At 48.0% G+C, this 18,619-nt stretch overlaps 1 protein-coding gene across 1 annotated transcript in view; it reads left to right on the forward strand.

Annotated features, from left to right (window-relative positions):
* Positions 1-4,616, forward strand: part of LOC144945102 (transient receptor potential cation channel subfamily V member 5-like) — a 41,078-nt gene extending 36,462 nt beyond the window's left edge. The window contains exons 15-17 of the mRNA XM_078873359.1: positions 680-948; positions 2,185-2,291; positions 2,897-4,616. Of these exons, the coding sequence (XP_078729485.1) occupies positions 680-948; positions 2,185-2,291; positions 2,897-3,215 (695 nt within the window). The 3' untranslated portion in view covers positions 3,216-4,616. The remainder of the gene's footprint in view (positions 1-679; positions 949-2,184; positions 2,292-2,896) is intronic.
* The last annotated feature ends 14,003 nt before the right edge of the window (positions 4,617-18,619 follow it).

Below are 18,619 nucleotides of genomic sequence, written 5' to 3' on the forward strand. Positions count from 1 at the left end.
GCACCACACAGACTTGTGGTAAACATGCAAACAAACATGATCTAATAATAATGTATACATTTTTCTATTCTTGGGTCTTTCGGTAAAGCCACGTAGATAGATCAAATAATAAAAAAATATTAAAAATAACCATATCACGACGTTTCGATCGCAACACAAGCAATCGTCATCAGGTGAGAAATATCGCGGGAGAGCTGCTGAGAATATATGGTGGGAGCGCTGCTAAGGTAAGGACTAATAAAGGTTTCAAAGTGCCGGCCTTCATAGGTGCTTGCTAACAGCACTTGCCCCAACAGTATGTTAAGGCTATATGGGGGATATTTGTCTTGTCTTTGTCTTGAATTTAAATACATAGAGTAGAACTGCCATCACCAATGCCTCATGGATGCAGATTTTGGTTGGCCTTGAGATTCCCTTCGCTTTGCAGATTTAGTTTTTGTGTCGGTAGCCTTGGGTTTTTATTTCCGTTGGCAGTGTCAATACGAACCGGCACCACAATGCATACTTCTTTGTGACGAGTCAGAGCATGCCGTGTATGTGTGTGTGCAATTTTCATCTATTTGCGAAAATCAAAACATAGGGCCTCCATTCACGTGTCTGACAAACCACACAAAAGTGTGACGTCGTGCTATACCGCCCTCTCCCTGCCTGACACCCCCCCCCCCCCTTGTCCCCACAGCATTCCACCTGACCTTTCAGACGATGAATCCTGAAAATTGGCCACAGTGGCAGAGCTTTGTCAGCGTGTGGTTCACCATGTTCCAGCTCTTTCTCGGCCTGCTCGACATTCCGATCAACTACGACCTCAACACGCCCGAGATCATCAAAATCCTTTACGTCTTCTACATGATTTTTGCCTTTCTGCTCATGATCAACCTGCTCATCGCCTCCATGGGAGACACCCATTGGCGAGTGGCACAGGAGCACGACGAGCTGTGGCGCACGCAGGTCAAACACGCGCGCGCCCACGCGTGCACACACACACGCGGCACACGCGCACGCACGCACGTGTAAAATACTAAAGTCCCCCCCTCCCCCATTATAGCTACATTTTGATGGGAAAGTGCTGTTGGCGAGCACAGATAAAAGGTGTTGGTGGAGCGTGAAAGGGCGGCGCGTGGCCCCGCCTGCCCAGTACGGAGATTTTTAAACTTCCCACCAGGTACGCATTCGAGGCTCAGTTGATCTCGAAGAGGGCCAGAAATTGTTCAGGTAATCGCCACTGACGTTCGCCGTGGCCAGGGACCGAACTCAGACCGTTGGATTCGTAGCACAGTGTGTACCGCCACTCCACCACAAGCTGCGTTTAACACGCACACACACACACGTGTGCATACGCATCAACAGCCTGCACGATATAACAAACACAATTTACAACGCGTGTACATTTCGCAAATCGTGCGCATTGTTCAATCGAGAACTCAAGAGGCATGGAGCGAGCCTGAACAGTTACTCATGAATAGGTGAGTCTGAACAGTTGAGCCTGTATAAGTGAAAGTCTTGGACTGCTGCTTAAATATGGGGCGCCACGGTGGCGAGATGTTAACTACCTCGCCTGGTATACATGAGGTCATGGTTTTAGATCCCGACCCTAACGCTTGCTTTATATTTGGAGCTTGCATGTTCTCCCGGTGGTCACGTGGATATTTCTCCAGGTCCTCCGGGTTTTCCCTCCACATTTAGAAACACGCGTTTAAAGTATATAGCTGCTATAAATGTCCACACGATGACCCACTTCGTTGAGCTGTCATTCGTGATGACCAGGTCGCTTCCGAAAAAGAGCTACGTAGCTCAGTGGGGCCTTACCTGGTAAAATATAAAAATGTAAAAGTTTGTTAAGTTTAGGATAAGTTTAGGTGCTTGGATGCTACACATGTGCAGTAGTGGGAGAGAGTTCCAGACGGCTGCCAGTGCAGCTACGGAGAGACTCCGCTCAGCCTGGTTCTGGGTGCGATGAGCAGATTGTTACACGTGCTCCGTAGGGCGCGGTGGTTTTGTCGTGGTGAGTGGAGTGAGAAGGGTGGAGAGGTATGGGGGGGTGGGGGGAGACCTTGAAATAGACTCAGATGGAGGAATTTGCTTTGGGTGTAAATGAAGCAGAGGGGACTGCATCGGCTGTGCTTGCTTTCCCATCCAGAGGATTGGCTCATGTAAGGTTTTTTTTTGGTACGACAATGACAACAGGTGGCGGCCAGCACGATTCTGCTGGAGAGGCGGATGCCTCGCGCTCTGTGGCCCCGCATCGGCTGGTTCGGAGGAGGCTACGACCTGGATAAGCGCTGGTTCCTCCGGTGCGACACCCTCACCCCTCACCGGGTCCACCCCACTGCCACACATCGACGGCACCCGCGCAATTTTCACCCGTACAATTACATTTTTTGTCATTCGCTGCTCCATCCCATTTCGCCGATCAGTGCCTAGCATCTTCAACAGACCCAAATCGACTCCGACTCCGATCCGCGGCTCGCGGCGACCTCCCGCTGCGACCGCCGCGTGTAAACCTCGCGCGCGATACGGCCGGCGCAGTTTCGGGGGTCTCCGGCCCAAAGGCCTGGAACACTGCTACCGAGCTCACGTTCGAGATCCATCGCCGAACCAATTCTGAAATGAACTCAAAACGGCGCTGTTGTTTCAGAGAGCCTACTTCAGTGTGCGATCGATGCGCATTCGCGATGCACTGGACTAGTCATGACCAATGTTCCTACATACTTCCGTGTCACGCCAAGTGCCGCGGCTGCTTCGTTCCGCGCCGCGGAGTGTTTTTTGCGCACGAGTGCCTTGGAAAGGCGCGTACGCGAAGAGCCAAAACAAAGCTGCCGTGAGCCTTCACCGGCCCACGGCAGACGCGCGAATCTGGCTCCGTGGCGGAGCTGATCGGTGTGCCGTCTGTTCACAGGATAGAAGAATGCAGCGACAACGCCATGCACAACATCAAGAGCTACACGAGCCGCAATCAAAAATCGAAGCCAAAGGGCGGCAAAGGCGCCGCGGAGGCGGAGGGGCCCGAGGAGGAGTACGGGAGCGACAACTACACGTACAGCCCCGCCAAGCAGGAGCCACAGCAGCTGCACCTGCTGATGGTGCCGCCCTCCATCTTCGCCGGCCGCTCGTCAGGCCGCGGCTGGCAGATCCTGCGAGAAACCGTGTTCCGCAACCGGCGCTCAAACTCGCAAACGTCACAGGACCAGGCCCCCGAGGTCGTCTACCAGATCTGAATGCGGCCGCGCCGAACCCAGCGGCACGCGCCACAGCTTAGACGCAGGAGGGGGCTTGGTTCTTGTTTCTTCTCTCGACTTGGCAGATCTGTGGGTTCCAGTTTTGTGCCAAGGGGAAGTGACGTGTGAGGTAATCGCACCGATTTCAAAACTAAAAAAAGCAATCCCACACTTGTAGTGCAAGGCGACGATTTCGACCGGATGGCTTTGGACCAATTCGATGGCCACTTCTAATTGAAATACCATAGCTACTATTGTTAAATAAAATATGACCCTTCCTGAGACCAGCTACAATTTTTCAAGTATTTCAGGCACAAGCCCCCCCCTGCTGATCACAATACAAAGCAAGCGGCTTCCAGAATCAGCATCAGAATCTGTATTTATACTGAAAAAATCCGATGAGCTCTAAAGCTCTTTTTCCATAGACGTTCAGTAGAGGCGGGTAACTTTTGTGCCACGCGGCGCGGTGAATGCGCTGGTGGCCACGAGGCAGCGGAACCTCGCGAGGTGACGTCGCTCGGCATTGCCGGCGTTCAAGCAAAACGCCGGTCACGCTTAGCCCGTAGGATAGCTCGCTTGCTCGTACGCAGGCAATTAATTTGGCGCCTGCTGCATCCAACCAGCACCTCTTTTGCAATCGCCACTGAGTGGGCTCAAAAACTATTCCGGCCAGCGATCACTGAGCGAGGCGTTGGAGCAGTTTTTGGTGCATCTCGCCATCTAAACCCGACAACAAACAAGACAAAGCTCCCATAGTTCGATTGCCAGCCGTGGCTAATGTCAGTTGGTGGGTGGAATATCTGAACCCGGTCCTGAGCGCCAACACCCCCCCCCCAACACCGACACGAATGGTGAAGCATGGTCAAATAATCCCTTGTGACTGATGCATTTAGGGGGGGGGGGATGCCTTGAGCCAGCGGTGGATAGAAAATGACTGTACAATGTAATGTCACTGTATTATATGGTGAAATGCCGACTTTTGTAACCAGGAACAAGAGGCTGTCTCTGCGATGGAGGCAGCTCGACGGCTTAAGGGGCGATGTAAACTCTCTGATGGGTTTGACAAGCCCCTCTGATGTTCCAGTGTTGTCGCTGCCAAGTGCAGAAGCATTGAGGTTTGGCCTGGCAGATGAAAGGCCTCCAAATAAATTCCTGCAATTCAAGAAAAATCCTGAATCAATGTGAAATGAACTCGTCTGTACTGGGGGGCCCTGTCTGTACTGCGGGGCCCTGTCTGTACTGCGGGGCCCTGTCTGTACTGTGATTACAAACAACCTATTGCAATTAAAGGTAAGCCCTTTAATCAATGCTGTGATCCACATTACACACATCTATGGCCTGCGAGCACGAGAGACTGAGATTTCCAGGATGTGTTGTATACTCTATCCACGTGTTATCAATGGTGCTGTACCGACAAGTGTGTTTGTCGAGTTGCGCATACACACGCTGTGTGCCTGACATCTTTAGGAAAAAATTAAAGTTGTTTTAAAAAGGCCCCCGAGCGAGTCCTTGGATGTCATCTGGTACGCAGGAGGTCGTGGGTTCCATCCCAACCCCGACGAGTTCGCGTGTGTCTTCTCTCTCTCACCGTGGTAGTCGCATTGATTTTTGTCACAGATAAATAAAAAAAATACGGATAATATTTTTTTTTCTATTAAACGTTAAAAACGTGTTATGCATAATGGAGGTTTTTGGGTTACATTGCGTAAATATAAATGTGTCGTTAAACCCGCCACCACCCGACACAGCCAATTAGTAAGGTTTGTCACATAAAGAACACATGCCAATGTGCTCGTAACGAATTAACCACGCTCGTTTTGTTTACCAATTGACTGTGTCGGGTGGTGGAGGGTTAAACGACGCATTTATATGTACGCAATGTAACCCAAAAAGCTCTATTATGGATAATATTGGTGGCGAAAGCCTACGTGTTAAATTAAAAAAAACATGTTATTGTGTACGTATGTAGAATGGGAGTGTAGACACAGAATGTTTGTGTTTTTAAGATTCTTATAGTAATAGAGTCGTGAGTTACAAGCAGCTAATGGTAGAAGCTCGCATTAGTAGAATTACATCAAAGTACATTTATATGAATTTTTCACAAACACGATTACTTCACAACCTGGATACGCTGTTCAAAGATAACCCAGCGTTAATTATATTTGGCTTCCCATGAAGTTGCACTTGTTCTTTTTATCAGACTGAAAATCTGCTTATATTCCAAGCAGTGACTTACAAACATTGCTCAAAGCCACTCACTGCAACTCCTTTAACTGTACAACAACAGCAGCAGCCAGCTGCCACGAAATAACGGCGACGTCACCGCAGCACTTGTGCCAGGCTAGGTGCGCATTGAGGCCACGTGAAGCGTCGAAGGCTCGCTCGAGAGGTCACAGGGCAGACCCAGATGTCGTGGGCTAGCTGGCCAGAGATGATTAGCAGGTGCACCACCTGTACCAACTCGTGTCAACTCGCTGCGTTTTTGCCGCCAGGCCAAATTGTCAGCCACACTGCCACTCGCACCCATCTGCACCCCATCACCCACTCCCATGGCCCCATTTAATTTTGCCCTTTAAACATAGAACCACATTCCAGCGATTCTACGATGACCACGACCTCTCTCAATAACAAGCCATCCAGCCGAATTCCGACGACTGGCTATATGAATGATGCCGTAAAATATCCGTGAAATTTCAATCCCCTCCAAAAGAGCCACATGTCCACGGCACGTTTTTATTTTATTTCCAAAAGCGTTTAAGATATCGGTGGAATGATTATAAAAAAATAATATCCGTAAAATTGTGGTGACGTTTTTTGTTTGGGTTCTTTTTTGTTCTGGCTCAAAGATCATTTAGGGTCATACGTCGTTATTCGTCAAACCCATGAGGGGGTCCAATGTTTCTTTCAGAATGAGGCCTTTCTCGGCTGCATGAAGGAAACAATTTTTCGTGACAAAAACACGAAGACGCCCAGGATCAGCGGGACCTGGACCGGTTCTTTGAATGAAATCTTTAATTGCCACGCGAGACGACGGCGATGACGAGTCTGTGCAGAGCGAGTCGTGAAAGCTCGGAGCATAGACAGAACAGTATAACAACGATGTATGTCGCTTTATGGCAGCCCCAACATTCTGGAACGATATCCCTCTGCACATTCGCAGCATCACCTCAATCGCCTCCTTCAAGAGAGACTTAAAAACTCACCTCTACAATCATGTTTTTGAGCGACTCTGAGCTTGGCTCCGCGCCTCTGAGTTGCGGCCACTACGTCTGCAAATTTGCGCGCGTTACAAATTGAACTATTATTATTATTTATTATGAACGTATCGGCGGTGCACTGGTGGTGTGCGGTATAGAATAAGCTAAAAAAATAATTTATTATCTCGCGATTCGCAAAACCCCGGTGAGAAAATCTTGCAGGGTGGTCCTGGTTCGTCAAAATCAGTTTTCGTGATGTCTAAGCAGTCGGAAAAAGAACGTCAGTTAAAATTTAGATTATTATTTTAGACTGTGTCATGAGGACGGGTGTGTGTTATGCTGCACCGGTGTACCGCCAAAACGTCTCATTTCCCCTTAGCAGCCCACAAGCAACTCTGTTGTATGCACAGGTAGTTGCCAATCGAAATCATATCGAGGCTCAAGATGTGCAGAGGCTGCGTGCGCGCCAGGCGATTTGGTCAGAGGACACAGAGAGGCGAATGGAGCGCGCTATTTATTTGACTCTTTAGAAAAGCCCAAACACCGCACGCACGCGCGCGATTACACCCAAACAATAAATTCCAGCTTCGTGCGGGACAGTCGCTTAGACCAGCAGCAGCAGCAGCTGCAAACCGCCAAGAGCGAGCACAAGTGATGATGATGATGATGGTGGCGTGGATTTTTACACGCTTTAATTTAACTCACTCTGTCTGTTGTTGTCGTTGTTGTATCCTCAAATCTTGTAACTCAACTTTTACCCACTTCCCAATGTGGTATCGACTGAAAACTTGGTATACTTATGTCACACTGATGACAATACTATATTCTATCATAAAAAATATAAAACACATTTTAAAACATTATTTTTTATATGTTATGTTTCGGCTTGGGTCTAATTGTCCACGGTAAACTGACGTTGGCTGTAATCGGCCACGGCCCCTTACGTTATGGCAAGTCTTGGGGCCAGTTCCTGGAGTCGTGGAGTTCTTCCATTACTCGTACGCTACATTTCATTAAAGCGTGTTTTTGAAAAGTTTTTTTGTAATATTACTTATTTTCTTAGGTTTTTTCGGTAAAGTCACGTAGGTAAAACATTAAAATTAATGAAAGTAAAATAAAACAAAATAAAAATAAAAATCACGACGTTTCGGAGGCAACACAAGTCTCCGTCATCAGGTGGGACCGTCACAGCCGAATTAGCTGCATCAAGTGAAGCAATGATTCAAGATGTAATCCCTTATAAGCAAGTTGAAGGGAGGTGGAGAGGGGAAGGGGGTTTGGAGAGCTTATCAGACTGTGGTAGCCAATGAATGGACACGTGTCGGGAGGGAGGAGGAGCGGTGATCAAAGACTGCACGTAGTGTTCAACACAATGAATGGAGACGTGTCGGGACGGAGGGTGAGCGGTGATCAAAGACTGCACGTAGTGCTCAACACAATGAATGGAGACGTGTCGGGACAGAGGGTGAGCGGTGATCAAAGACATCACGTAGTGCTCAACACAATGAATGGAAACGTGTCGGGACGGAGGGTGAGCGGTGATCAAAGACTGCACGTAGTGCTAAACACAATGAATGGAGACGTGTCGGGACGGAGGGTGAGCGGTGATCAAAGAACAATGAAGAGATTACTGTTAAACACTGGGGATGTTAACATTCGGTGAAGTAAATTAAAATAGTGCCTGTCAGATAAGATGGTCCAAAAAGTGTAATTAAGTCTTTTTTGCGTGGTTAATAACATCTTTCCAGTGATTACTAAGTTTGTACCCATCATCACGGTTGAAATTGTGTCTGTGTTTGTATATTTGTATGGCTTCGTGTACAAACCTTTGATGGTAGCCAGTAGGTTTGCAGAGAACCTTGGTATCGGAAAAGACAATTTCATGAGAGCCCACAGAGTTGTAGCAATGATCGGCAACGGCCGAAGAATCAGTTCTGCCGTGTTTCAGATCTGACTTGTGCTCGCGGACACGATCAGAAACATGACGTTTCGTTTCTCCAATGTAGCAATCACCACAAATGCAACTCAATTTGTAGACTCCAGGATACTGTAAGTCAGGAACGACATCCTTCACAGATGGAATCAGATCACGGATTTTATGCACTGTACTGAATCGGACTTGGATCTTATGTTTGTTTAGAATTTTGGAGATCTTTTTGGTCACGCCTGCTATTTTTAAAATTCTAAACAAACATAAGATCCAAGTCCGATTCAGTACAGTGCATAAAATCCGTGATCTGATTCCATCTGTGAAGGATGTCGTTCCTGACTTACAGTATCCTGGAGTCTACAAATTGAGTTGCATTTGTGGTGATTGCTACATTGGAGAAACGAAACGTCATGTTTCTGATCGTGTCCGCGAGCACAAGTCAGATCTGAAACACGGCAGAACTGATTCTTCGGCCGTTGCCGATCATTGCTACAACTCTGTGGGCTCTCATGAAATTGTCTTTTCCGATACCAAGGTTCTCTGCAAACCTACTGGCTACCATCAAAGGTTTGTACACGAAGCCATACAAATATACAAACACAGACACAATTTCAACCGTGATGATGGGTACAAACTTAGTAATCACTGGAAAGATGTTATTAACCACGCAAAAAAGACTTAATTACACTTTTTGGACCATCTTATCTGACAGGCACTTTTTTAATTTACTTCACCGAATGTTAACATCCCCAGTGTTTAACAGTAATCTCTTCATTGTTCTTTGATCACCGCTCACCCTCCGTCCCGACACGTCTCCATTCATTGTGTTGAGCACTACGTGCAGTCTTTGATCACCGCTCCTCCTCCCTCCCAATACGTTTCCATTCATTGGCTACCACAGTCTGATAAGCTCTCCAACCCCCCCCCCTCTCCACCTCCCTTCAACTTGCTTATAAGGGATTACATCTTGAATCATTGCTTCACTTGATGCAGCTAATTCGGCTGTGATGGTCCCACCTGATGACGGAGACTTGTGTTGCCTCCGAAACGTCGTGATTTTTATTTTTATTTTGTTTTATTTTACTTTCATTAATTTTAATGTTTTACCTACGTGACTTTACCGAAAAAACCTAAGAATATGAATCATTGCAGTCACGAAAGCTTCAAATCTAGTATTACTTATTTTGGTCTGGGTCCTTACGTTTGTTGTTCTCTCCACGTTGTAGAATCAACGTGACGCGTTTCAGAGTACGTGGCTGCTGCTATAAATGTCCCCCGTGATGATGGTGAGCAGCCACTCCGTTGAGCCATCATTCGTGATCGCCAGGTCGCTTGTGGCAACGAGCTGCTCAGTCGGTCTTGCCGAGTTATTATCATTATCAGAGTTGCTTCTTTTTGTTTGCTTTTTTCACTACTTGTGTTGTGGTTATTGCAAACATGATGCCTTGAATAAAGGTGTCAGTTTTGTACCACTTTAAAAGGGTAAAAACCTACTACTATGTGTTGTCTATATTTATTGAAAGTTGTGCATTTTGATGTGACGTCACATTTCTCAACCCCCCCCCCCCCCCTTGCCACACATCGTCACAAATGTCTGAACCCCCCTCTAGTTGCGTGACGTCATTTATGGACGGCCCCTAGTAACGAATTGGCATGTTCTGTTCACGGGACAAACCTTACTAATTGGCTGTGTCGGGTGGTGGCGGATTTACCGACACATTTATACAAGGCCGTAATTATAATATATATTGGGGGGGGGGGACACATCCCCCCCCCCCAATATTAAAATATGCTCAAAATATCCCCCCAATATAGTTCGATAAAAATATTTTAAAATAATAATAATTGCTATGCTATGTAAATAAAAACAACAATTTCCTAAACCTTGGCCACAATATCTGGACTTGTCTTCATATACATCAATGCATAGATTTCTGTTTATATGATTGTGGTTACGGTTGTACTAATCTCTACATACAATGAAACAAGAAAATGTGAAAAAGAAAAAAACAGAGCAATGTAATACAATACACTATCAGACATTATTGTAAAAAAAAGTCCATCGAATGTGTTAGTGACATTTTTTATATTTTAGGCAGATTTAGATATTTTTCTGGGTTGGGACCCACAGCCACCCTGGAAGATTCGGTCCCCCCCAATGTTGACTCCATGGCTACGTACGGCCTTGCATTTATATTTAGGCGATCTAACCCAAAAAACTTATTTTATTGATAATATTGTTCGCGAAAGCCTGCTACGTGTTACGCCAAAACAGTTTGTAGTTTTATATTTAGCAGCGGGGCAAACATCGATACTGCCCGTCGTGAGCAATGGGTGCCATCAAACCTCGTGGACTGGGCGCTCCTTCGTGGAGACAAACGAGACCCCAGGTGCCATCTATGAGAGTTGCTACATTGTCAAGACAGGAGACCCTCGAATACCGCGGGTTCATCGACTTCTCGTGGGCAACCTCTTTGTGTTCCAATTGATCTATCGCGGGGGTTAATTTTGGCCTTTCACGACTATACTCGACCCGAGAGTACTGCATCGTTGTCTACTACGAACTGTCTCATCTGCTGGCAGCGTGGTGCGGGGCGGACATGGGACAGGAGGCAGTCGGTGGCACCTCAACCCCACAGCCGTGCGAGCATCTCGTGGGCAAAGACAAAGATCCCCCGTGTAGCCTGTCAACGGACTGCTGGGGGGCAAGTGCTGTTAGCGAGCAGCACCGATGAAGGCCGGCACGGCACATGAGGGCGGCAGGCGGCCGGCACCGCGCCTGGCCGCCTTTGTCTCCCTAGTGGTGACGTTTACACACCGCACCATGTAATCATTTGAGGCTGAGTCGACGTAGGGGAGGCCCAGGACCGGTTCAGATAATCGTCACTGGTGTTGGTCGTGAGCGGGAATCGAACTCGGGTCGCCGGGTTCGTAGCACGCTAACCGTAGCACCACCGCTCCCCCACTCGCGGACAAAGACAGGCACACAGATGCTTTTGGATCAACATCATCATCGGTAAGCACAATATTTATTCAGTATATATACTACTACTTATTGTCTAGGAATGTTTTTGTATCGATTTTAAAATGTTTATTTCCATTTTTTTGTTTCTAGTTTATTTGGCATACAGTACGGTACTTATTTCATTTGTGATGTAGATCTTTGGTTGCCATGTAGTTAACCCCATTATTTAAGTAAGGCTTAAGTGTTGAATATCGTGGTTTTGTCTTTCGCGGCACTTTCTCAAAACATAACCATCCGCGGATATTCAAGACTCTCCTCTACAACTCAATTTGTTCAAATCCGTGCCACGTTCAATTGCATACAGATTTGAAATATCAATCAATAGCATCGATTAAATGTATAACTTTTTCTGTCAATGTGCAGTGGGTTCAACTGAGACGTGCTCTTCAACTTGGAGGCAGCGTATTTTATTCTTGAACGCAGCAGGACAACTTAACACAACGACCCAGGGTGGTGACCACCCTGGCTAACTACGTAACAACTGCTAACGTGGGCCGGGGCTAACAGCATACTGCCCGGACCACGTGCTTGAAGACTCGCGAACCGTAGAACGAAGATGAAGGGTTTCTTCCCCGGGATGGACAGCCCAGAGCCCTCTCGGGATTCGGCTTATATTCTTATATTCTCTTCAGCGTGGCCGGCTCCATCCCTGGCCACGCCTCTTTTCCAGAACCTTCACGAAGAACCTCGGTTCCATCACGTGACCCTTACAGCCCCCTCCTCGGGGGCCCCTCTGTTACCTTAACTGGTCACGTGTCCACCCGGGTCAACTAGACTGTCATGACCTTCCTTTCGGGTCAAGCTCACACCATGCCCGCTCGGACCGGTACTGTCCTTACAGCCTGGTGACATCCATTGATGTTATTACCCACACGCCGTGCCTCCCTAGGGCCGGTACTGCACCCACAGCATGGTGACATCTATGAAGTCACTACAAATGCACTGCTGTATGATGCCTCGCTCACACCACGTCAGTGAAGATTGTTGTTTGTCCGCACTTCACACTGGCTGGGGGTTTGGTTAGTTAGGTGGTGCTGGTAGGGGTGGCGGAATCGGACGGGAAAAGGAAGTATAGAAAAGAGATAGGACCTGAAGGCAGTGCGAAAAAAGGAAAGCAAAGGGGAGAGGCGGATGTGGAGAGGGAGTTTGCTCCAGTGGAAGGGGGCAAGCAGAGAGAAGGAGCGAAGGCGAGATTGTGCGCAGGGTGGAGGAGGGACAGCAAGACGATGGGCAGCTTCTGACCGGAGCAGGCGTGATGGGACATAAAAGGAAATGAGAGACGAGAGGTAAGCTTTGAAAACTAAGGTGAGCAATTTAAAGAGGCAGCGGCGATAGATAGGAAGTCGGTGAAATTGTTGAAGGAGGGGGAGCAATGAGAGGTGAAGGGGAGGTGCAAGACGGCGGGGTGCGTGCAGCCGAGTTTTCAATTTGTAGAAGAGGGGCGATGGCGAGGGCGTAGGCAGGGAGACCGACCAGGAGCGAGTTGCAATAATCCAGACAAACGATGACTAAGGGGAGTTTGGCAGCGGTGATGAGGGAGGCGAATTTTCTTGATGTTGTAAAGATGGAAGCGGCAACGTGCGAGTGGCGTTGACGATGTGGAACGTGAAGAAAATTGAGGAATCAAAGGTGACGCCAAGAATTTGGAGTGAGACTGAGCGGGGGTACACGAAGCCATACAAATATACAAACACAGACATAATTTCAACCGTGATTATAGTTACAAACTGAGTAATCATTGGAAAGATGTGATTAACCATGCAAAAAAGATTTAACTACACTTATTTGGACCATCTTATTTGACAGAAAACTATTGCAGGTTACTGATGGACAGCCAGTTGTTTCACCAGGTTTAGCTTTCTACCAGGTTTAGCTTTCTTTTTTCACACTTTTGTTATGTAGGCTAGGTGTAGTCACAAACCGAACCTCTCCATAATAAAGGCTCAGTCTTTTGTTATGCAGTCTATTCATAGTCTCAAACCGCACCTTACCATAATAATAAAAAGTGGGCCATTCCTGGTCCTTCCCCCCCCCCTCAACCATTATATATACGGAGTGGTATCTCCTGTAATCTCTCATTTACTTGATACAGCTGTCGGGCTGTGACGGTTCCACCTGAAGACGGAAGCTGGTGTTGCCTCCGAAACGTCGTGATTTTTATTTTATTTTACTTTTATTAATTTTGATTTTGTTACCTACGTGACTTTACCGAAAAACCTAAGAATATAGATATGGAGAGGACCGTGGTTTTAGAAGGCTTAAGGGAAAGGAAATGTTGTGTCATACACGCTTGGATGGCTGTTAGGCAGGTTGAGATGTCAGAAAGGTCAGGGGTAAGAGCCTGAAATGAATAGAAGATTTGAGTTTTGTTGGTGAATTTGCGATATGAGAGGGTGAAAGAAGTAAGGATGGGCTCGAGGGGGGACGTGTAGAGGGACACCAGTAGCGGATCAAGTAAAGAACCCTGGGGGATACCAACTGGGAGGGGGAGGAAGAACCGTGGTTTAAAGAGAGAGTGGGAATTTATGGTGGCTAAATAATCTAAACGCATGTTTCTTGTGGAGGGCAAAACCGGAAGGCCTGGAGAAAGGTTCATGTGACCTACGAGGAGAGATCACGTGAACTTCAAATATACAGGCATCATGGTTGGGATCGAACCCACCACCTCCCGCATACCGGGCGAGGGAGATAACATCTCGCCACCGAAATCACCCTCATAACCGAGGTGTGATTCTTTCCACGTGTATTGACAGTAGAGTCAACCTCCGGAGTGAGTGGACTAGTGGCCACGGCAGGTAACGACAGGGGAGTCAATCTACGGTGTGAGTGAACTAGTGGCCACAGGAGGTAATGACCAGGGAGACAGCTTGCAGTACGAGTGGACTGGTGGCTGCGGGAATGATCGAGAATAGGAGCGTGGCCAGATGATGGAAGAGGACAGTGGAGTTTGCTGGTAAAGCGAGCATCTAGAACCAGCGAGAAGGTTCAGGAATGGGGGTGTGGCCTCGAGCCGTATATAAGGAAGATGCACGGGAGACTCGGGACTGTTGCAGTGGGTCTCTGCCTGTTCGTGTGTGAGCACGTGGCTCCTTAATACAAGTAACCATCTCAAGACAAGTGCTTCCAAGTCGTCATTACACACTTATTGCCATATTCAGCATCTCTTATAGAGAGTCCCATCCCAATGGCTCATATTGCCCCACCAACTATTGTTTCTTTCCCATTTCCTTCCACTTCTTTTTATAGAATCATCTTCGCCATATTTTCGACAAACCCTCTTAGGATATGTCCCGCATATGCCACCTTCCTACTCCGGTATAAGCTAACATTGGCTACCATCAGTTTAAATGAGAGAAATGCAGGTCGATCACATGCAGAGGTGACCTCACAAGGCACACAAAACTGCAAGATCAGCAGGATTTTGACAATCAGAATCAGTATATGGCGGTTGCAAATTTCCACGTGATGAATCACTTCGTTGGACTGTCATTTGTGTTAGCCAGGTCGCTTCTTTAAAATAGCTACACAGCTCAGTGGGGCATTACCTGGTAAAATAAAACATAAAAATCGTTTAATTTAGTATCGAGGGGTTATTTTATATGACCGCCCCCTCTCGCTGTCTTCTTATGGTCCCTATACCCATGGATACTACAGGCGATGACAGCTCTTGGGTGGGTGAAGTGTAAATGCTTACCCCGAGCTCTCAATACTCTGATATTGCACTGTGTTTGAGTTGTACGCCTTCTGGTGTCATCTGGTCCAACACCAATGGGGACTAGGCTCTAAAGAAAGCCGTCTCGGGTGTGGACCAATCAACTTCAAGGACAGTGCATATTATTATCATTATCAGAGTTGCTTCTTTTTGTTTGCTTTTTTGACTACTTGTGTTGTGGTTATTGCAAACATGATGCCTTGAATAAAGGTGTCAGTTTTGTACCAGTTTAAAAGGGTAAAAACCTACGACTATGGGTGAAGTGTATTTCAGGCAGTGGCCATGAAGCAAAGACGAGAGCAGCAGCTTCCATGCGCGACCTGAAGGAAGCCGTCTACGGGCTCTCGTGAGAGCACTTCTTTCAGCGCTCCGATAGAAGTCTCGATGAAAGACAAAAGCAGTGTCTGATTCTGCGGTGTCACCAAATTCACGGCCCTCATCGCTGTCGAGTCCGTGATGATAGTGGTAGCAGTGCGGCTGATGTGACCTGTGGAATGCGCCTCACAAAGTGCAAACTGTTATTTAAGCAGAGCCAGCACATTCTGAAACATCGCTCAAGACTGCTGAGTCACGAGACGCTGACGCCTCAAAGTTGGTAGTGACCCAACGTGATCTATGAGTGCCGCCACTTCCGATGTCAGCCCGAGTGCGGCCACAGAGCAGATGTCTGGCTTCTCTAACGCACTTTTTGTTTGAAAAGTGTAAATGTATAATAGAGGCTTTTTGGGTTAGATCGCGTACATATAAATGTGTCATTAAACCCGCCACCACCTGACACAGCCAATAAGTGTAGTGACATTGAATGAGTCACTGTAGCACGTGCCACTGGGAGATTGGTAGACAATAGAATAAGGGGTAACAGCCCATTCTATCAGTTGGACTTGTGGGCAAGGCACGGAGCCTTCTGGGGGATCCAGACGGGTGTGGGGCAGAGGGCAGAGCCTGGCCACGCTGGGCAGGATAAAAGGCGAGCGCCGACTGACAGTCGGGGCTGCTGCGATCTGGAGTGGAACTCGTCGTGCCGTCGTCGTCGTGATCTTCGTCCTCTTCAAGCTGTGGGTCTGGCAGCATGTTGGCTGTCCCGGTATGTGCCCGAATAAAAGAGAGAGCGAGTACCTCCTACTAGTGTCTGTGAATTAGTACACTACACTAATACAGCACTAACCGGTTGTGCGTTGGAGAGTAAACCCACTACAACATTTGAGTACTGTGACGTTTTGCCGGTAAATACAACAACAACCACAACAACAACAAGCAGCATCATCAGGTGAGAGCCAGATATTTGTGGAGTGTGCGCCATACATGCCACACACCCTGGCGGTATCGCTGCAATCCGTACAGCGTCTATTGCTGCCTTGGATTGCTTTGAAAGACCTCAACGTTCAATTGTGACATCAATACAAACTGTTGCTTCACACACACCCCCTCCTCCCACATGACATACGAAACAAAAGTAAATTCATCACAGCAATGACAAGCATGATGGGAATACCATAGGCCCCGTGTGAACTGCACCCTGGGCGCTGACGTGGAGGAATCACTTGAGCACATCACATGCTGGCGGTGCCGACGTGGACAGATCCAGATCAATCTGGTGGCGCCAACCAGCATTGATAGCACGGTCACAACCCCGGGGATAAAAATGCACACACGTACACCTCTCTCACGCACGTCAACACATGCTCATCACGCACCTCTTGCGCGCACACACACGCACATCACTCACATAAAAAAAACCCACTCACTACTAACACCAAATACAAATATCCCCCGTATAGTCTTAACAGACTATTGGGGCAAGTACTGTCCGTGAGCACCTACGAAGGCTGGAACGGCACACGATGGGGTGGGTGGCCAACACCATGCCTGGCCGCCTTTGTCTCCCCAGTGGCGATGTTTATACATCGCAACAGGTACTCATTTGAGGCTGAGTCCGTGGCATCACTAGCGTCTGTGTCAAGAATAAATTGCAGGGAAAAATCAGGATACTCGAGTGTGGGCGCGTTGAACAACCGCTCCCGAAGGGCCAGGAATGCAGCCTCTTCCTCCACTCCCCATCGGAACCTCTGGTTTTTGGCCGTCAAGGCATGCAAGGGCTTAGCAACCGTGGCAAATTGCGGTACGAACCTGCGGCAGTACGACGCAAACCCGATGAAACTGCGCACATCACCCATGGATTTGGTGGTTGATCCATGGCTATGCCCTCAGCGCTAACAATGTGACCCAAATAGTGCACAGAATTTTGCAGCAAATGACATTTCGCCGATTTTAATTTCAAATTAGCTGTTTGCATCCTACAAACACAGATCGCAGCCGCCGGAGATGCTCGTCAAAGTGCGGCTGAAGACGAGTTCCATGAATCGTTGAAAGGTGGTCGGAGCGGAATTCAAGCCCATCGGAAGGCAATTAAATTGGAAGAGTCCCTGGGGTGTTCAGAACCCGGTTTTGGGCTTCGATGACTCGTCAAGGGGAAGCTGCCAAAACCTCGATCACAAGTCGAGAGTAGAAAACAAACGTGGGATTGCGTCGGCTACGGAAACCTTGTTCAATTTACGGAAGTCAACGCAAAACCTAAGACTACCGTCCTTTTTCTTAACAAGCACGACAGGAGCTCCCCAAGGGCGAGTAGATGGAGAAATAATATCGGCGCCAACATGTCGTCGACCGCCCATTGCCCACGTTCCTTTTCTCGTGGACTCAATCGGTACGAGTTCTGACGAATAGGGCCGGCCTCCCCCGTGTCAAAATGATGTTGCATCAGGGAGGTACGGCCAATATCAAATTCACTTTTGCTGAACACGTCAGAGAATTCGCACAGGAGCGATCGCAATTCACCTCGCTGCTCCCAAGACAACTGCGAATTCTCTTGACATAGCACTTCTGCCCACAATCCCATTCACAAATCCAATCTGTTTCCTGCACCAACCACACCTCCCGGCGCAACGGCATCATTCTCACAAAATGCGGTCGTAGCGTGAGCCAATACTGTACCCGCCTGAACCGCAACCGTACCCACGTCAAGCGCTCGTAAAAATGGAGCTTGGTCGGGGCGAAGGGCCGCCTGTGTGCCTACTAGCGCCAATCCACGGGTCGCCATATTCGACGGAGTCAAAAGGACTCCAGCCGTCGGATCAACATTTCTCAACTCTTTGCGACAGCGTAACGGTACAAGCATCTGTGAGCCCGGCGGGATCTCCACCGAGTCCCTAACAAGGGCTTGGACCATGACACACGCTGCCGTACGCACATGCGGAGACGCCAAAAAAAACTATTTGCGACCTGACGGCATTTCTACACAACCCTGATCGACCAGGATCTTAATAGGCATTCTTTTTAGGAAATCGGTACCCAAAAGGCAGGGTACTGCCAGCGTTTTTGAGATTAGTACGGGCCCGACCACAGCGACCTCGCCAATTTCAACAATGCCCATGCTCCCACCGTTCCCGCGACACAAGCATTTATGACAGGTCGCACTTGTCCTGCAGAATTCGGCAACAATTTAAAAATAACATCGGAAATAATGGTGGCCGAGGCTCCCGT

Source organism: Lampetra fluviatilis, chromosome 36, assembly GCF_964198595.1.
Source record: "Lampetra fluviatilis chromosome 36, kcLamFluv1.1, whole genome shotgun sequence".
Taxonomy (NCBI): Eukaryota; Metazoa; Chordata; class Hyperoartia; order Petromyzontiformes; family Petromyzontidae; genus Lampetra; species Lampetra fluviatilis.